The 18,373-nt window shown below is 39.4% G+C and overlaps 1 protein-coding gene across 6 annotated transcripts in view; it reads left to right on the top strand.

Moving 5' to 3' along the window:
- Nucleotides 1-18,373, top strand: part of relch (RAB11 binding and LisH domain, coiled-coil and HEAT repeat containing) — a 316,927-nt gene that overhangs the window by 191,781 nt on the left and 106,773 nt on the right. For all 6 annotated transcript variants that reach the window (XM_039753342.1, XM_039753340.1, XM_039753339.1 and 3 more), the window contains 2 exons: nt 11,526-11,616; nt 12,749-12,820. In XM_039753342.1, coding sequence (XP_039609276.1) covers nt 11,526-11,616; nt 12,749-12,820 — 163 coding nt within the window. The remainder of the gene's footprint in view (nt 1-11,525; nt 11,617-12,748; nt 12,821-18,373) is intronic.

Below are 18,373 nucleotides of genomic sequence, written 5' to 3'. Positions count from 1 at the left end.
TTTAGTACCTGCACACCTACAGTCACTCTTTGCATAAGACACTCCATCTCTATGGTGCCAGATTTTTTACCTTGTTTGGCTACCTTCAATATTACTTAGGCCCAAGAAGCCATTATCTATACTAATAAAAGGCAAAGCCCTCACTCACTCACTCACTCACTGACTCACTCACTCACTGACTCATCACTAATTCTCCAACTTCCCGTGTGGGTGGAAGGCTGAAATTTGGCAGGTTCATTCCTTACAGCTTCCTTACAAAAGTTGGGCAGGTTTTATATCGAAATTCTACGCGTAATGGTCATAACTGGAAGCAGTTTTTCTCCATTTACTGTAATGGAGATGAGCTTCAACGCCGTGAGGGCGGAGTTTCGTGTGACATCATCACGCCTCCCACGTAATCACGCAGTACATAGAAAACCAGGAAGACCTCAAAAAGCGCCAAGAAAACATGCATTATATAATTGAGAAGGCAGCTAAACAATAAGAAGCGGCGAAAGTGAATATACAACCATATTCATGAGTTCTGCTACTTCGGAAACAAAGCACGATGTAAACCTACACTTTAAATTAAGTTTATAGACAGGCTGCCGCTGGCGTTTCTAATTTAGTGCCTGCCCATATAAGGCCGTCCGTCAGCGGCAATCCAATAGCAAACTGCCACGGGTAAATATTCACGGGTGAAGGACTGTGCTTATGGAGAGGAAGATGAGATGGTCAGGGTGGTGTTTGATACAAACTCAGCGAAACTGCGAGAGAAAGTTTTAAGTGCCAGGACTAAGGTAACATTAAATAAAGCTATGGACATAGCACGAGATGGCACCAGCACAGCTGGGAACCTTCGATGCAAGTACACCAAGTGGCTCACGTGAACTGACGCAGTGCACAGATAAAAAGCAACAGTTCCAAAGAGCTGAACAAAACCAATTACACAATTGAAAAGGCAGCAAAAATATGAAGCGTCTGATAAGCATATTCATAAATGCAGCTACTGTGGAAACAAAGCACACGGTGGAAAAAGTCAATGTCCCGCTAAAGGAAGACAGTGTAAAAAAAAACCCGTGCATGCAGTGTGTCAGGTCTCAGATACAGAAAAGGAGACGAGCTGTTTATTGATGCAGTAAGAAACGAATCGATGAATGAAACCTGTCATCTTTACAACGATTGACAAACACGGAATGTAACTTGAACACAACACATCCTACAAATACGAACCTGATTGAAAGAAATAATGATAATCAAATCCTTGATGACAGCAACACTCAGTAACACTCACAAAACAAATACTGTATATTGACAGTCATGTTACGTTATTTTTAAAATGTTCCCTTTTCTTTTCTACCTTTTTTAACACACTACTTCTCCGCTGCGATACGCGGGTATATATATATGTGTACAGTCATGTGAAAACATTAGGACACCCTTTGAAAGCATGTGGTTTTTTGTAACATTTTTAATAAATGGTTATTTCATCTCCGTTTCAACAATACAGAGAGATTAAAGTAATCCAACTAAACAAAGAAAACTGAAGAAAAGTCTTTTCAAGATCTTCTGTAAATGTCATTCTACAAAAATGCCTATTCTAACTGAGGAAAAGATAGGACACCCTCACATGTATTCCCTCTTAAATTGGCTCAGATCTCACACAGGTATATCACACCAGGTGCACATAATTAGTAGATCGTTACTCTGCATGTTGAATGAGGCTTGCCCTATTTAAACCTCAGACATTTAGTTTGGTGTGCTCCTGACTGTTGAAGTGAGAGTGAGCACCATGGTGAGAACAAAAGAGCTGTCAGAGGACTTCAGAAAAAAGATTGTAGCAGCCTATGAGTCTGGGAAGGGATTTAAAAAGATCTCAAAGATTTTGAAATCAGCCATTCCACTGTCCGGAAGATAGTCTACAAGTGGAGGGCTTTCAAAACAACTGCCAACATGCCCAGGACTGGTCGCCCCAGCAAGTTCACCCCAAGAGCAGACCGCAAGATGCTAAAAGAGGTCTCCAAAACCCTAAAGTGTCATCTCGAGAACTACAGCAGGCTCTGGCTACTGTTGATGTAGAAGTACATGCCTCTACAATCAGAAAGAGACTGTACAAGTTTAACTTGCATGGGAGGTGTGCAAGGAGGAAACCTTTGCTTTCCAAGAGAAACATCGAGGCCAGACTGACATTTGCCAGAGATAAAGTTGACAAAGACCAGGACTTCTGGAATAATGTTCTTTGGACAGATGAGTCCAAAATTGAATTATTTGGACACAACAGCAGAGGACATGTTTGGCGTAAACCAAACACAGCATTCCAAGAAAAGAACCTCATACCAACTGTGAAGCATGGAGGTGGAAGTGTCATGGTTTGGGGCTGCTTTGCTGCAGCAGGACCTGGTCAGCTCACCATCATAGAATCCACGATGAATTCTACTGTGTATCAGAAGGTGCTTGAAGAACATGTGAGACCATCAGTTAGAAAATTAAAGCTGAAGCGAACTGGACCATGCAACATGACAATGACCCAAAACATACTAGTAAATCAACCAAAGATTGGCTGAAAAGAAGAAATGGAGAGTCCTGGAATGGCCAAGTCAAAGTCCAGATTTGAATCCCATTGAGATGCTGTGGGGTGACTTGAAAAGGGCTGTACGTGCAAGAAACCCCTCAAACATCTCACAGCTGAAAAAGTTCTGCATTGAGGAGTGGGGTAAAATTTCCTCAGACCGATGTCGAAGACTGGTAGATGGCTACAAGAACCGCCTCACTGCAGTTATTTCAGCCAAAGGAGGTAACACTCGCTATTAGGGGCAAGGGTGTCCTATCTTTTCCTCAGTTAGAATAGGCATTTTTGTAGAATGACATTTACAGAAGATCTTGAAAAGACTTTTCCTCAGTTTTCTTTGTTTAGTTGGATTACTTTAATCTCTCTGTATTGTTGAAACGGAGATGAAATAACCATTTATTAAAAATGTTACAAAAAACCACATGCTTTCAAAGGGTGTCCTAATGTTTTCACATGACTGTATATATATATATCCCGCTCTACATACTCGAATAATGGATACTTTATTCGCCATCAATGATTGTTTTGGTAAAGCCATACTCAGTGTATTCATTAGATGAACGGTAAAAAGTAAGAGCGAGGGAGGATGACTCATTGAGGCATGCAGGCTGTAGTCTGCCAACTCTATCTGAATTGCGCGATCACATTTGAAAAAATATCTTTTCAAGTTCTATTTAGTCCATATGTGTCAAACTCAAGGGCATGGGCCACATCAGGCCCGGCGTGTAATTATATCCGCCCGAGATCATTTTATATACTGTATTATTGTTATTAAAGCCCGGTATATGAAGCGCTGGTAACACAATAAACTACAGATCCCATAATGCAGCGCTTCAGCTGCCTTGCCAACACTTACCGCTAATCAAGTCTACCTTATGATGCTGCAAGTTATTGCGGCTAGAGTTATTGCGCACTGAGTTTGCACGGCGCATTGGTGACTTTGAAGAACAAAAAAAGTCCGCCTACATGCGGCTCGAACCTTGTGCATGTTTGGTAGCACATATCTGTGTGAGAAGCTCTTCTCAGTGATAAAGACTAACAAAACAGCACACAGGAGTCGCCTCACTGATGAGCACCTGCAATCCATCCTGAGAATCTCCACAACACAGAACCTCACACCAAACAGAAACGAACTTGTGGCCAAAAAGATGCCAGGCGCCCAGCTCTAAAATGACATATGAGCAAAGACAACTGAATGATTTGATTTGTTATTGCACGTAAGAGCGGGAGTCAACCGTTTTAACAAACAGCGTATTGCACTGATACGAACTAGCTGTTTGTGTATATATGTAGATATGTATGTATATGTATATATAAGTTTATATATGTGTGTGTGTATGTATGTGTGTATATATATATATATATGTATGTGTGTGTATGTATGTATATGTGTGTATATATGTGTGTGTGTATATATGTAGATATATATGTATGTATATATGTGTATATGTATAGATATGTATATATATATATATATATATATATATGTTTGTGTGTGTGTGTGTGTGTATATATATATATATATATATATATATATATGACAACAACACTCATCACTCACAACAGTGACAAAACATTTACATTGACAATAAGGTTACGTTATTTTCAAAATGTTTCCTTTTCTTTTCATTGCTTCTTTAACACACTACTTCTCCGCTGCGAAGCGCGGGTATTTTGCTAGTCTATATATATAATTCACTAAGGCAAGACACCCATGGAAAGCACGCTGGCAAGTAAGACACCTATGGCACACGCAGGAAGCCGGGAGGGAGCCACTCCCACCAACTCCAAGACCATTGGATACAACGACAACTCGCAGAGCCACGCCCACCAACTCGGACGCAACAACACAGAAAAAACGGCGTCATTTACATTCGTCTGTCGTAGAGACTACATGCACCTCTGAGCGACGTTGACTGTTCATAGAGGCATGTTTCTCGCGGAGGTGAATCGCCATATGCAGCATGTAAAACAGTTTGCGAGGGGTATCCCATGGGATCCTTAAAACAATCCTTTACAACTGAGGTTAAAACACAATGAAGTAAGCCGCCTTTAAAAACTGAGTTTTCGTTACGGCGCACGACCGCGTGCACCATAGCAAAGTCACAGACGATTGTGTGTTGGTTCGTTCCGTGCATTGTTACAATGTTGCTTTTCTTGCTGATTTATTACATTACCGTTTTTTTCAAATGTTAATTTTCTCCCTGTGCTTAAAAATCATTAAAAAACCAGCCTGATTATGCGCCGTATGGTACACTGCGGGTTGGCTAGTACTGACAGCTGCTAGTTTAAATGCTTATCCATACTAAAGGATTTTAGACACTTTGTCCTGAGCTCCCCATTCCTAAGTCACTTGTTATACACTATCCTATAATCTTACTGCCTGTCGTCTTAGTTAACAAATTTCCCTTAATGTTCAAACCTATAGTATACACTGAAATATTAAATATTAACACCAATAATGCTTAAATTGGACTGACCTTAACTAGTAATGTTGTAAGTGCTTATGGGGTGATTGTCACGAATATATTAAATACAGTAGTTATGTGCTAAATTCTGATTCCCCACAGGGGATGGGTAGATGGCACATTTCAGATTAAGTATAACCTTTTATCATTTAAGGTAACATTGTAATTTCACACTAAGTGTCAATGGGCCTATAGTACAAGATCATTATAGAAATTTTTACTCTTTCATATTGTTTTTCCACCAGGTGCAAGCCATGTCACGATATTCACAGTTTCTAAACTATTTGATACTATATATTATCCCCATTTGTGCACAAGTTAAATACAAAACAAATTCAATTCAGAATAATCGCTCACTATTTCCATTAATGAAAACAATAGTTAAAACTATTCAGTAAGCACATGTTGCTTGTGTAAACAGTTATTGCCATGTTGTGTTTCCAGATAATGAACTTTTCTTCCTATGTCGGCATTTGAAAGATTTTGCTGCAGACAAATGATAATAGTCTGGCCTTGGGGTCCAACCCCCGAAAGCAGAGGATATTGACTCCTGGTCTGAGGCAGATGGATGCCTTCTCTGATTCGGACTCATGAAAATGTTTTTTTTCCTTTTGGTGCCAGAGGTTACCAGCACATAACACAATAAGCCCATCAACCCTTTAACTAGAAGCTGAGTATGTTGGTTGATGACTTGATCCCTCACTGGAGATGGTACCTTTCAGCAGTGAGATGCATAGATCGAGTTTGCTCTCCTTTCAAGTTTCCGTATGGCGTTTTAAAGTAGTTCAAAGTATCTGATATGGCATGTTTGTCCTTGGAGTTAGGCAATTGTTTTTCTTGTAGACTTTGTGGTAGATAGGGGGCGCTCTCGCTCCCTTGAACCCCTGTCCACGACTCCAGACACCAGGTAAAAGTCCTCAATTCGACTTTATTCTTCAGCCACAGTGTACAAAACACCTTCTCCTCCACAATACTCATACAAATCACTAATAATCACAATAATACAATCCTCCAGATCCCAGGCGCATTGCCACCCTTCCACCCAGCTCAGCTCGCCGTCTGGGAGCTCCCACAGTCCTTTTATATTCCCTGACCTTTCCAATCCCCAGTCCATGTGATTCTTAATCACTTCCGGGTCAGGTAAAAGCTTTTCTCTTCAACCCGAAAGCCCATCGCTCTTCCTATGACAAACTTCCGGGTCATAGGGCATGAAGAAGTCCTCGGTCCTCCCTGCAGGGCTGTGCATAAAAACCACATGTCCATGATGCCCTGCTGGTCTTCTGGGGACCTCCATGCTGCCAGGAGGCCCCACCTGGCGGCTTGGGGGTATTGGCCGGGATAAATGGCCAGCCATCCTCCACAGTATTCCCCTCCCAGCGACGAATTATAATGATTCGGAGCAGCCTGCTTCCGAGAGGGAAGTCTTCCTCCAAGAGGACGTTCTGGTTGAGCCTTGATTAATTCGAACATCTTGGTCCCTGGAGAATCTAGGGGGAATATTTAGTCCAAACCGACATCTTGTCCCCCTCTCTCCAAGGACAGTTCCGCCAAATATGGCCCAACCTTCGGCACCCGTAACACTGTCTCTGTCCTCCTGGTATTCTCCCCCTACAGGACTGAAAACAATAAGGAAATGTTATGTCCGCCCCTTCTCTTGCTGGAAGGGAAACCCCTGCTGCCTCTAATGGTGCTTTCTCTATTTTTTTGTCAGGAGACCCCCGTTTTATTTTCGGGATCTCCTGCTTAATCTGGGGCTTGTCCACAGTCTGGGTCTCTCTGTTAAGTAGAGAGAGACCCTTTACTGTCTGCACCCCTTTTAATTTACAATTTACCTGTGGCGGTGTCTTTAGGGCCGTCTCACTCCGGGAGTCAGCACTGTTGTAGCTGCCCCAGATCGATTAGCCCTCCCACCGGCCACCCGGTTATTGTACCGGCCTCTCTTGTAGGACACGCCGTGTATTGGCACCCACTATTTATTAAAAGCGGGCCCGGATTACACTGCGTCCCTCTTGTTTTATATACAGTACGGGTTTCACATACCTGTACCGCCACATTATAATATACTGGAGGCTCCTCACCAAATCGCCGCACGTAATCCCTCACCTTCGCCAACGGCTCTTTGGCTGCAGCTCCCAATTCCCCGACGATCTTCTCAATGGCCGTCAGGACCTGTAAAAAAACTTGCTACGGGCTCGATTAAGCGCTCGAGTTCCCGCAAGTCAGTATTATTTATTTCAACCGGCAGAAGACACTTCCTCGTCTGTCTTCCCTGCCGGCCGGGAGCCAATGAGCACGCCTGCCTCTGGCTCATGCTGTGACGTGTCTCGCGGAGGCTTCTGGGACTTGGAGTTCTCCAAGGCTGCGGTCGAGGATCGGGTCGCTTTCTTCAGCAGACTGTGGTCTGTCTTATTTTCTTTTACGACATCCCGAACAGCCATTTCCCGACCCTCCTTACCATTTTGATTTGTGAGCGGTGCTCCGCTTGCCTCCCCCTTCCCCTTCGGAATGTCCGAGTCCGTTCCTTTGGGGTCGAAGGCGCAAAGAGCAGGACGCGGACCTCCTCCTTCCCAGAAAGCACCAGGTTTGCTGCCGTGTCCCTCGTTGGCTGCTGGCAGGGGAAGTCTTTTCCCCTGTGCTCAGGTTCCGACAGGAGTGTGCCGTCGTCTCCAGGGCAGTCTTCTTTTCCCTGCGGAGCCTCCAGGTGATCTTCTCCGAGGTAAATGCATGAGACAAAGTGAGTTATAACAAAAGGATTCTCTATAACGTTCCCAGCACGTACCTCAGAGCGCTCATTGAATCCTGGAGGTTTCTCCGACTTGAAAGGCCGCTCCTTAACTCCTCCCGAAGCGTCGGCCATTACACACAGGTCACTCCCGCTGGCGATATTGCTCTTCTTGCCCATCCTCTTCCCCATTTTGGACTCGGATTTTTCAGGGTTTGGCGATGTTGTGGAAAGTCCTGACGCCGTTGTCGTCTTGGGGTTCACTGCCCACAGAAAATTTGTATACAGGTCCTCTGCAAATGATGCTAGAGTATCCTGCCGACTACGCCACTGTGGTAGATAGGGGGACAGTCCTTTTATATTCCCTGACCCGGAAGTGTTCCCAATCCCCAGTCCCAGTGATTCTCAATCACTTCCGGGTCAGGTAAAAGCTCTTCTCTTCAACCCGGAAGCATGTAGCTCTTCCTATGACGAACTTCCGGGTCATAGTCCTCGGTGCTCCCTGCAGCTCCCTCTTGTGACCCCCATGGTATCCAGCAGGGCTGTGCATAAAAACCACATTGTCCATGATGCCCTGCTGGTCTTCTGGGGACCTCCATGCTGCAAGGAGGCCCCACCTGGCGGTTTGGGGATATTGGCCGGGATAAACGGCCGGCCATCCTCCACAACTTTTATTATAGCCCAGTCTCTAAGATTAAACTCACGTGCCATTATCTCCAATGGCTAGGAAGATCATCTTTTACCTGCAGGTATAAAGACTTAAGAGTTTTGCCCAGTATTGAAATACATTTATCTGTATTTGCTGTTACTTATGAATCCCCTAAAGGAGGAGAAGATCCTTGCTGTTGCCCAGGTCTTCCTATTAATATCCCATTGTGTTTTTAGGCCTGTTACGTTGGGGTAATCCTTTATTAACATTAACTCTAGCAGTAAAACATATAAGCATTTTAATCCAGTTTCTGCTTGTAATTTGTTGTTTGGTATCACACACTGAGGAATCATTCGTTTGCTTACTGTATGGTGTATAGAAACCCTGCATGAACCAAAGATTTCTTTTTTTTTTGCCACTTGACCTGCTAGATCTGTGCTCAAAATCTAATCTTCACAGTTGAAAGTGAGACTTGCTTACTTTGACCTCTGTAAGCTGTACCTGAAATTGTTGTCCTGTAATGTGCATATAATGTAACCAGTTGACTCTTGGGAACTTGTGTTCCAATTCTGTTGTGGCTTTGGGTCTGCCAGAACTACTCCTGTCAGAGCTTCCTCCAGTTTAAGTTACTTTTAATGGTGTGGGAAACTATACTCTTTGACACCTTGGCTTTTCTTGTAATTTTTTGAAAGAAATGATTAACACCTTTAAGAGTTAGAATGGTCTGTCTTTCTTAATGGTCTTTTTCTCCCCAATATGATAGCAATATACTACTACTTTCTGTGCAGTATTACCTAAGTGATGTTTCAGCTGGTGTTGCAACACACACACAAAGGGTGTGTAATTAATAAGTAAAAGTTGGGATGGCCATAAGAATTATTTGCAACAACTTTCAGCGCATAATTAAGTTCAATTGCTACAAAAAGGCTGTAAGTTGTTAACCTATTACTTGTTCCCCAAAAAAGGCCTTTTTAATACTGTAACTCTGTGAATGAGATTATGTTTTTGGTGACCTAAACTTTTACTGCTTATTGTTCATTTGTACCATTTCAGGTTAATCACTGGGCATGAACAGCTAAAATTAAAAAAAAAAAAAAAAACAAAACTTTTGACCAGTACTGTATACAGTACCTAACACCTGCCTTATATTGCATTGGAAATCTACCAGCTAAGTCTTCACAAATTAAATATAAATGTATTTTCAAAAGGAAATGCATATTTTTTTTTGCAAGAAGAATATTAATATATTTCAAATGTTCTATCTTACAAAGTAGTACCGTGATCATTTTCTAGGATGTCTGACTTGGACAAGCTGTAGATAAATAATAATGAAAATTGTTCTCGATGTAGAAGCAGTGAAACCAGCATCAGAGACTTTTTTTTGAAATTTCAAAAAAAAAAAAATGAATAATATACTGGGAAAGTTCAGATACATCAAAACTTAGCCAAAGGACTTGGTGATCAAACATTTTTTCAGGTGTTTTTGTAATATTTAAAAAGGCCTTTGGGCTTTTCTCATTTTCCTGTTTTGCTTTTGACTGAAATGTTTTTGACTTTGTCTTGCTCCAGTTAAATTGCTTTTAGAGGATAAAGATTGTTCTTCATGTTGACAAGGTAAATTTCCAGTTCTGTATTTTTAGAATAACCAGCTCTGTACACTTGACTTTGATTAGTTGTTGTTGTTGTGGATGGCCGTATCCACTCTAATTTAAACATTTCTGATTTGATTAAATACTGGATTATTCATTTTTAAAATGATTTCACAGTTTAAACTTTCACTCATTTGAAAGTCCATGTGTTCTTTGCATTTATATTTTTCCCCCATTTGCTACCAGCACAGTTAAAACGCAAAGCACACTTCTTTCTTCTTCTCCTTTCTTTCTGTCTTTTCTTGCCGCCATTCCTCATGACAAGGTTTGTCCTCTTCTACCTAACTCTGGTTCCCAGAATAGTGGCAGCTGGTCCCTTTTATAGAGCACCCGGAAGTGCTCCAGGTGTCTGGTGATCTAAATTTTAGATTTTTTTTTCTTGACACAGAGAGCCATTGAACCATGGAATAAGTTTCCCAATGAGTGTGGTAAAGAGTGCTTCTTTGGGTATCATCAAAACTTGGCTTGATGATATAAAAAAATAGTTGAAAAGGATTGGCCAGCTTGTTAGGCTTAATGGTCTGTTCTTGTCATAATTATGTTTATTTTCTAATCACCACACGTCTATTTTCCCTAATTCTGTAAACCATACTTAAAACAGAATCCAATAATGCATGGTAATGTGTCACATGAAATCTTGTGCCTGACCGTGCTCTCCTTTAGACTATTTATGTTTGAAATGTGTTTGACATTTTCATTAAATTGACACAGTTCAATACAAACTACATAAATCTTCATGCATTAGTACTTCTGTCAGTTAAACTAAAGTACCTGGATATATTATAATTTTATTTAAATTATTAGGTGCCTTAAGAAAGATATGACACTCAAATTAAGTCTCAATTAAGTATGTGAACACTTTGAATTATTTTACATTCATGATTAGTTTTTGATGATTTTGTGATATCCATTGAGTACCATAAAATATCTGGAGCGTCTTCCAGTTATTAAAGGAAAAAAACCAACAGTTTAGCTGTTAAGCCTTCTTTCAGTATGTTAGTGTGCTATGGAAGTGAGAGACAATGAAAACAAAATATACCGTGACCCTACTGAAAATCAAACACAAACTACTGTACTTCGTAGTTTGCAGCAACCATACCACCATGTTATGTAGTTCAGTGAAGAAAACTGCTATATATTTTAAATTTTATTTTTAACCTCAATTTACACTGGAGTAAAGACACTGAAATGGTTTGCTTATCTACCATAGTTCTGAACAGAATTAACTGGGATGAATATTTTCATTTGGAAAATTGATATAAGATGGATTTGTGCACATGATAAAACAAATAACAAATGATTATAAACTGTAAAACCAGAACCAATGTATATCAATATTTATGCAGGTATAGGTATGTAAGAACTGAATAGTTGATACTTAATAATAATCAATGTATAATTAAAATTAAAAATGTACCTTAGCTTGAATAATAAAGAATAACTTGATGAATGTGCTCAGCATGCTTTGCTTTTCCCATCATCTTCCCAGACAGATGATTTTGACCGGGTGTGTGGCTTTTGCCCGTCATGTTGGACCTACTCGTGTTGAGGCTGAGCTACTTCCACAATGCTGGGAGCAAGTATGTACTGGAATTTTCATTTAACTTTGACTTTAATTTGTTAAAGCTAAATGTATTAAAGATAAAATTGAAGAAGTGACTCTTTATCATTCCCATAATTATTTACAATTTATCTAGAGTGACTTTTATTTAATCCATGTAGCTGTCAAGCATATGGAATATCTCTTAAAATAAAAAATTTTGTCACTTCACTATATATTTCAGGTTTGAAGGAAAAAAAGTGAATCTTTCAATGTATTCTAAGCAATTCAGCTTAAGGCAAAATGTTTTAAACTTGCATATTTTTTCTATATGCGCCCATATTATGCAAGTACATTTCATTTTCATTACCAGCTATAATATTCTTAGTTTATATGTTTATACCCTTTTTAAATATCAGTACCTTATGGTAGTAAACCAATGAATGAGACCTAATGAATCATGGTAAAAAGTTTTTTTTCTTGGTGGTAAGATCAGCATTAAAAATGTTACAATTAGCAGCATACCACCGTTAAAAATGTTACAATTAGCATCATACAGCATTGCCACTAGTAGAGAGACAGTATCTTACTGTAGAAAATTTTACCAATACTAAATACAATTTGGGTAAGCCTGACAGCATTGAATATAACTTGAATATGTCAATATACATGTGAAACCTAGAAGAAAGCTAACTTTTTTTGATCAGTTGAGATGCCAAGGTTCAATGCTAGAGCCACAATATAAACAATAAAATTAAAGGCCTTGTTAAAATCTAGGCTTTAGTTTAACATAAACATTTATAAGAACCCTTAAAGAATTAGCCCATTAACACTGCCCTGTGCAAAAATATTAAGGAACCAATCTAAAAATACCAGTAATTTTTTGTAAAGGTATTCCCACCAAATATTTATTTGAGTCAGAGTACTTGTACTTATTTTAAAATATTATGTTTCTGTAATGTGAAACTATTAATTTAATTATTAATGATTAGCATCCTTTACAGGTATTTTTTTCTTTGTAGAAGGATATTTAAAAGTATTTACATTTCATGTATCAAAATGTTGAATTATTGGTGTATTGGTATTCAGTTATTCAAGCAAAATGCTATACATGTTAATAAGTAAGAATGTACACTCTTTGTTTATAATGTTATAATCTAATTGTCTTTCAGATTAATCACAAGTATCCAGAGAGAAGGTTGTTAGTAGCTGAATCATGTGGTGCCCTAGCCCCCTATTTGCCTGTAAGGGAAAAAAAAAAAAAAACTTTTTTTTTTTTATTTTATTATTGTGAATTGGCTTAGGTAAAGCTGCCAATTTTGACATGTTTACAATGTATTTTAGGTATTGAATGTTGGTGACTCTTTTTTTTTTTTTTTTGTAATACATAAAATAAGTCAATAATATATATGATGATTTGCTGCTTTTAAAATATTGCGTTACAATGAATAAATTACAAGATTTTAAGACATACAGCACTACAGCTTACTCAAAAAATATCACATACCCAATCACCTATCTATCAGGAGAGCAAAGATAAAAGATTAAATATGAAGTAATAACCTTTAATATGTTTATAAACTGTATTGCAGCTGAAAAGCATACTTTAAGCAGTAGAAATGGGGAGAAAAGTTTTTAAAAAGCTGGCCAGGTTACTTTTAATGAAATCTCAAACTTCATGTAGTAAAGGAAATGATTTAATGAACGTTTACATTTGAAGCACAGTTATTTAATGGATGCAAATGCATTTGACAATATATGAATCTCTAAAAGTCTAAGTGCCAAGCACGTTCAGTATTCATGATGAGTGAAGATTATGGAGTTCTCTTCATCGTGAGTTCTGCAAAATCATACAAATGATTGCAACTTTTGCCAAACTCTACGAAATGTGTTGAACTCAGTGGTTAGAGAGGAAGTAAACTAGTTTTAATTGGGTTATACTGGTGCAATGGTCTTGTAACACTAGATTCCCTGAAGCCTATGAAAAAACACGTAATCCTGTTCCACCTTAAATTCCTTCACACCTCTCATCATCAGCAACTTTTGTTTTGTAAATCTGTCTATCAGCATAAGCAGCAAGCAGCCGATTATCCCATCAGACCCAACAAAACAACCCCCTACAGAGCTCAAATTAGGCAAAAAATTCTCCCAGCTCAAGGCTTTTTTTCTGCCTGCGAAGTGCCTGGAGTTTTATAAGGTAAATAATATAGTTATTTGGAACACATGCATTTCATGTGTGTTCCGTGTCTACAAAGATCTGAGTAAGTGTAGGATAAAAGGAAGTGCGAGGTAAGAAATGCTGAACACATTCCTAAAGCAGAAACTTTTTCCTTGTTATACTAATAATGATGTGAAGTCTATAATGTTTGTAACTTGAGTCCAAATATCAAATACATATTTGCACTTTAATCAAGAATATAACCAAAGTTAAAAAAAAAAATCATTCAATTTACAATGGTATGTCTTTCATTTCCTTGGAACATCTGAGTACTGGGGTGTTTTCCGAACAAAGATTTTCAGTGAAGCAGTATTTAGTTGTATGAAATTAAATCAAATGTGAAAAACTGGCTGTGCAAAACTTGGGTACCCTTGTAATTTTGCTGATTTGAATACATGTAACTACTCAATACTGATTACTTGCAACACCAAAGTGGTTGGATTAGCTCGTTAAGCCTTGAACTTCATAGACAGGTGTGTCCAATCATAAGAAAAGGTATTTAAGGTGGTCAATTGCAAGTTATGCTTCTCTTTGACTCTCCTCTGAAGAGTAACAGCATGGGATCTTCAAAGCAACTCTCAAAAGATCTGAAAACAAATATTGTTCAGTATCATGGTTTAGAGGAAGGCTACAAAAAGCTATCTCCTTGGTTTAAACTGTCAGTTTCAACTGTAAGGAATGTAATTAGGAAATGGAAGGTCACAGGCACAGTTGCTGTTAAACCCAGGTCTAGCAGGCCAAGAAGAATACAGGAGCAGAATATGCACAGGGTTGTGAGAATGGTTACAGACAACCCACAGATCACCTCCAAAGACCTGCAAGAACATCTTGCTGCAGATGGTGTATCTTTACTTCGTTCTACAATTCAGCACAATTTGCATAAAAGACATTTGTATGGCAGGGTATTGAGAAAGAAGCCCTTTCTGCACTCACACCAGAAACAGAGTCGCTTGTTGTATGCAAATGCTCATGTAAACAAGCCAGATTCATTTTGAAACGAAGTGCTTTGGACTGATGAGACAAAAATTGAGTTATTTGGTTATAACAAAAAGCACTTTGCATGGCAAAAGAAGAACACCACGTTCCAAGAAAAGCACCTGCTACCTATTGTTAAATTTGGTGGATGTTCCATCATGCTGTGTGGCTAGTTCAGGGACTGGAGCCCTTGTTAAAGTCGAGGGTCGGATAAATTCAACCCAATATCAACATATTCTTCAGGATAATGTTCAAGCATCAGTCACAAAGTTGAAGTTACACATGGGTTGGATATTCCAACAAGACAATGACCCAAAACGCAGTTCGAAATCTACAAAGGCATTCATGCAGAGGGAGAAGTACAATGTTCTGGAATGGCTGTCGCAGTCCCCTGACTTGAATATCGTTGAAAATCTATGGGATGATTTGAAACAGGCTGTCCATGCTCGGCAGCCATCAAATTTAACTGAACTGAACAGATTTTGTATGGAAGAATGGTCAAAAATACCTCCATCCAGAATCCAGACACTCATCAAAGGCTATAGGAGGCGTCTAGAGGCTGTTATATTTGGAAAAGGAGGCTCAACTAAGTATTGATTTAATATCTCTGTTGGGGTGCCCAAATTTATGCACCTGTTTAATTTTGTTATGATGCATGTTGCATATTTTCTGTTAATCCAATTAACCTTAATGTCACTGCTGAAATACTACTGTTTCCATAAGGCGTGTCATATATTAAAAGGAAGAAGTTTCTACTTTGAAAGTTCAGCCAATGATGAACAAAAATCCAAAGAATTAGGAGGGGTTCCCAGACTTTTTCATATGACTGTACATGTTGCTGTCAATGAGTTACAAACCCAAGCTCAAATGTCCTTTGACAAAAAGTTGATATGTATTCTTGGATGATGCAGAGGTAAGTACTGCTACCTTATAATCAAAAGGTTCTGTGTTTAAATCTAGGCGCTCTGCATTTTGAGTAGTGAGCTGCTATTATTATTTCTATAATATAATAAAAACATACATTTGATTTGAGTCTATAACACCCAATATAAATTTTGGTACTTGTAAAAGTTAGCATTTTTTTTTTTATTATTCAGTTTTATTCTGTCAGTGGCATTTACGTGGTACAACGAACTTGCCTCTCCCTCTCTGAGTTGATGACATTTATCTCCATTCTTTTCTTAAGAGCAGTGATGACCACAGTTGGTGTTGTGGTTGATGCCTGCTCAAAACTATTTGTTGTACCGGCAACCAAAGATACAATGTCCCATGACTGCTATCAGACAATCATGTGGCATTTGCGCTTTGACATCAAAGACATGCATGCAGAATGTGTGAAAAAACAACAGATTTGCTGCGATTTTGGATATCTGCCAATGTTTTGTTGTGAACTGTGTTTTGAGTTATAACCCGGGCAACGACTTACCGAGTCTGTGGTCATAAAGCTGTTTTTGGGCAAAGGTGGAACCATAACAACAGACAGCTTCTTCACGGCGCTTTCACTGGCTAATAGACTGCTTCACTGCAACACAACTCTGCCTGGCACCAGAAGTAAAATGGGACTTCCACCTGCTGCTTAAGTCACTTTAGTACATGAGCAACTCTCCACGCTAGTGTTTAGATCTGACAGTGCAAGGGCTAAGGAAAGTCTTTTATCTATGCTGGACTGATTATTGTGACCAAATATATGATAAGAGCTGTGAGGCAGTGATAACCACTGTGCCTCAAACAACAAGATGCACAGGGAACAAATACCACAGGCAAAATACACCAAACGACAACAAACTAGCAGTTAGTGAAGTAGATATAGTTCATTGCACGCAGAGTTCCACTCTTGGTGCACACAGCACTAAGCACAGCACAGCACAGCGTAGCCTCCACATATTTTTGGTTTCATATGTGTCTGTGCTGATGCTTCACACTTCGTTCTTCGATCAAGAAGAAAGAAACATCTTGTAAAAAATAATCTTTCATTTTTATTATTTCACAGTATGTCCTGTGTTTTCTGATCAGGGGAGGGGGAGTGGGAGGGCTCTTTTAAGGCTTGTTTTTGTATTGTGGATACATTACATATGCAAATTAGCCATGTGGGACTGAGCTACCAGGCACAAAAATCAGTATTATATATAACCCGTGTCAGTACAGGTATCCTCCGACATAAGTCTTATCTAGTCTTACCTTATTTCTTCTCTAACACACCATGAGCCTCATGTATAAACGGTGCGTACGCACAAAAATGTGTAAGAACGTTTCCACGTTCAAATCGCGATGTATAAAACCTAAACTTTGCGTAAAGCCATGTACATTTCCACGGTACCTCATACCCTGTCGTACACAAGTTCTCCGCTCGGTTTTGCAGACTGGCGGCACCCAGCATCAAAGCAGTGCTACTGTTCCTGTGTGGTTTATCTTTCTTTTTCAGATCCACGTCCCTGACGTGGCTTTATAAATACACTGAAATTAACTGCATATTGTTTATTAGTTTAATGCATCTGATTGGAATTAACCAGTAACAATATAATGGTCCACAGAATGGTCAAACTATTCCAAATACCATAACTGCTTTAACGTTGTTACTCTCACTGCATCTTCTTCTTCTTTCAGGTGCTCCCATTAGGGGTTACCACAGCAGATCATCTTTTTCCATATTACTCTAACTGCACCACTTGGAGCAGCTGATTGGAAAGAGAATTCTTGGTATACAGCATCAAGCACACGCTGCCTCAGCCATGCTTCCTATTTGAACTGCTTCTCACATGGCAAATACTTCAAACCTTTCCTGTACGGACCTCGCGATTCAGAAACAGTTTCATCCCAAGATCTCTAAAAGCACTCAATCAGTCCATAAACTGCTCCTTGTAGAACTGTTTGTACTTATAAGTACAATCACCTCACTGTAAACTTGCACTACAGTTATAATATTGCACAACCTGAGCCACTTTATAAAGCGCGTATTTACATATGATGACGATATAATTTTTAAGATGTAATGCAACAAAATATGTTTATTATATTATACAGATAAAACTTTAACTTCATTTAAATAATCTATATTGTTAATAATTAAAGGACACGGTGTTGATACGCTAGCAAGGATCTTGCGCTCCACTCATGGATTTTCCCGCCTCACAGTGCATGCTTCACTGGGACTGGCGTGAAGGATAGAATAATTAAACATGTACTACAAAGATATTTCAATGTTCCTTAAAAGTTTTGAAGAATCGACGTTATTAGCTTACAGATGGCTTAACGTCTATTACAGAGCTCATTGTGTGGTGATCGGTTACTTGGAGAAAGAAAAGGAAGGACAGGAATTGGAGGTTAGTACGTTTGAAAGAGACAGCACTGCAGGGGTGGCCTTAGGCATGTGCAAACTGTACACCTGCACAGGGCTGACAAATCCCAGGGGCCGCCACACCAATATATTTTAAATATAAAGCGGAAAGAGAAAATAATGACACAGCTAAAAACGCAGCAGCAAATTTCAGCAAAAGTTAAACGCTTGTGTCATGAGCACGAGGCATCGTCCGCAACGGACGTGGCCATCCGGCGTGCATAAGATACCATATTGACATTGGCGGGCGATGGGGCCATCGATTCTTTC

This window comes from Polypterus senegalus, chromosome 5 (assembly GCF_016835505.1).
Source record: "Polypterus senegalus isolate Bchr_013 chromosome 5, ASM1683550v1, whole genome shotgun sequence".
Lineage (NCBI taxonomy): Eukaryota > Metazoa > Chordata > Cladistia > Polypteriformes > Polypteridae > Polypterus > Polypterus senegalus.
Note: the sequence above shows the minus strand (reverse complement) of the source record. Positions and strands in the feature narration are given on the sequence as shown.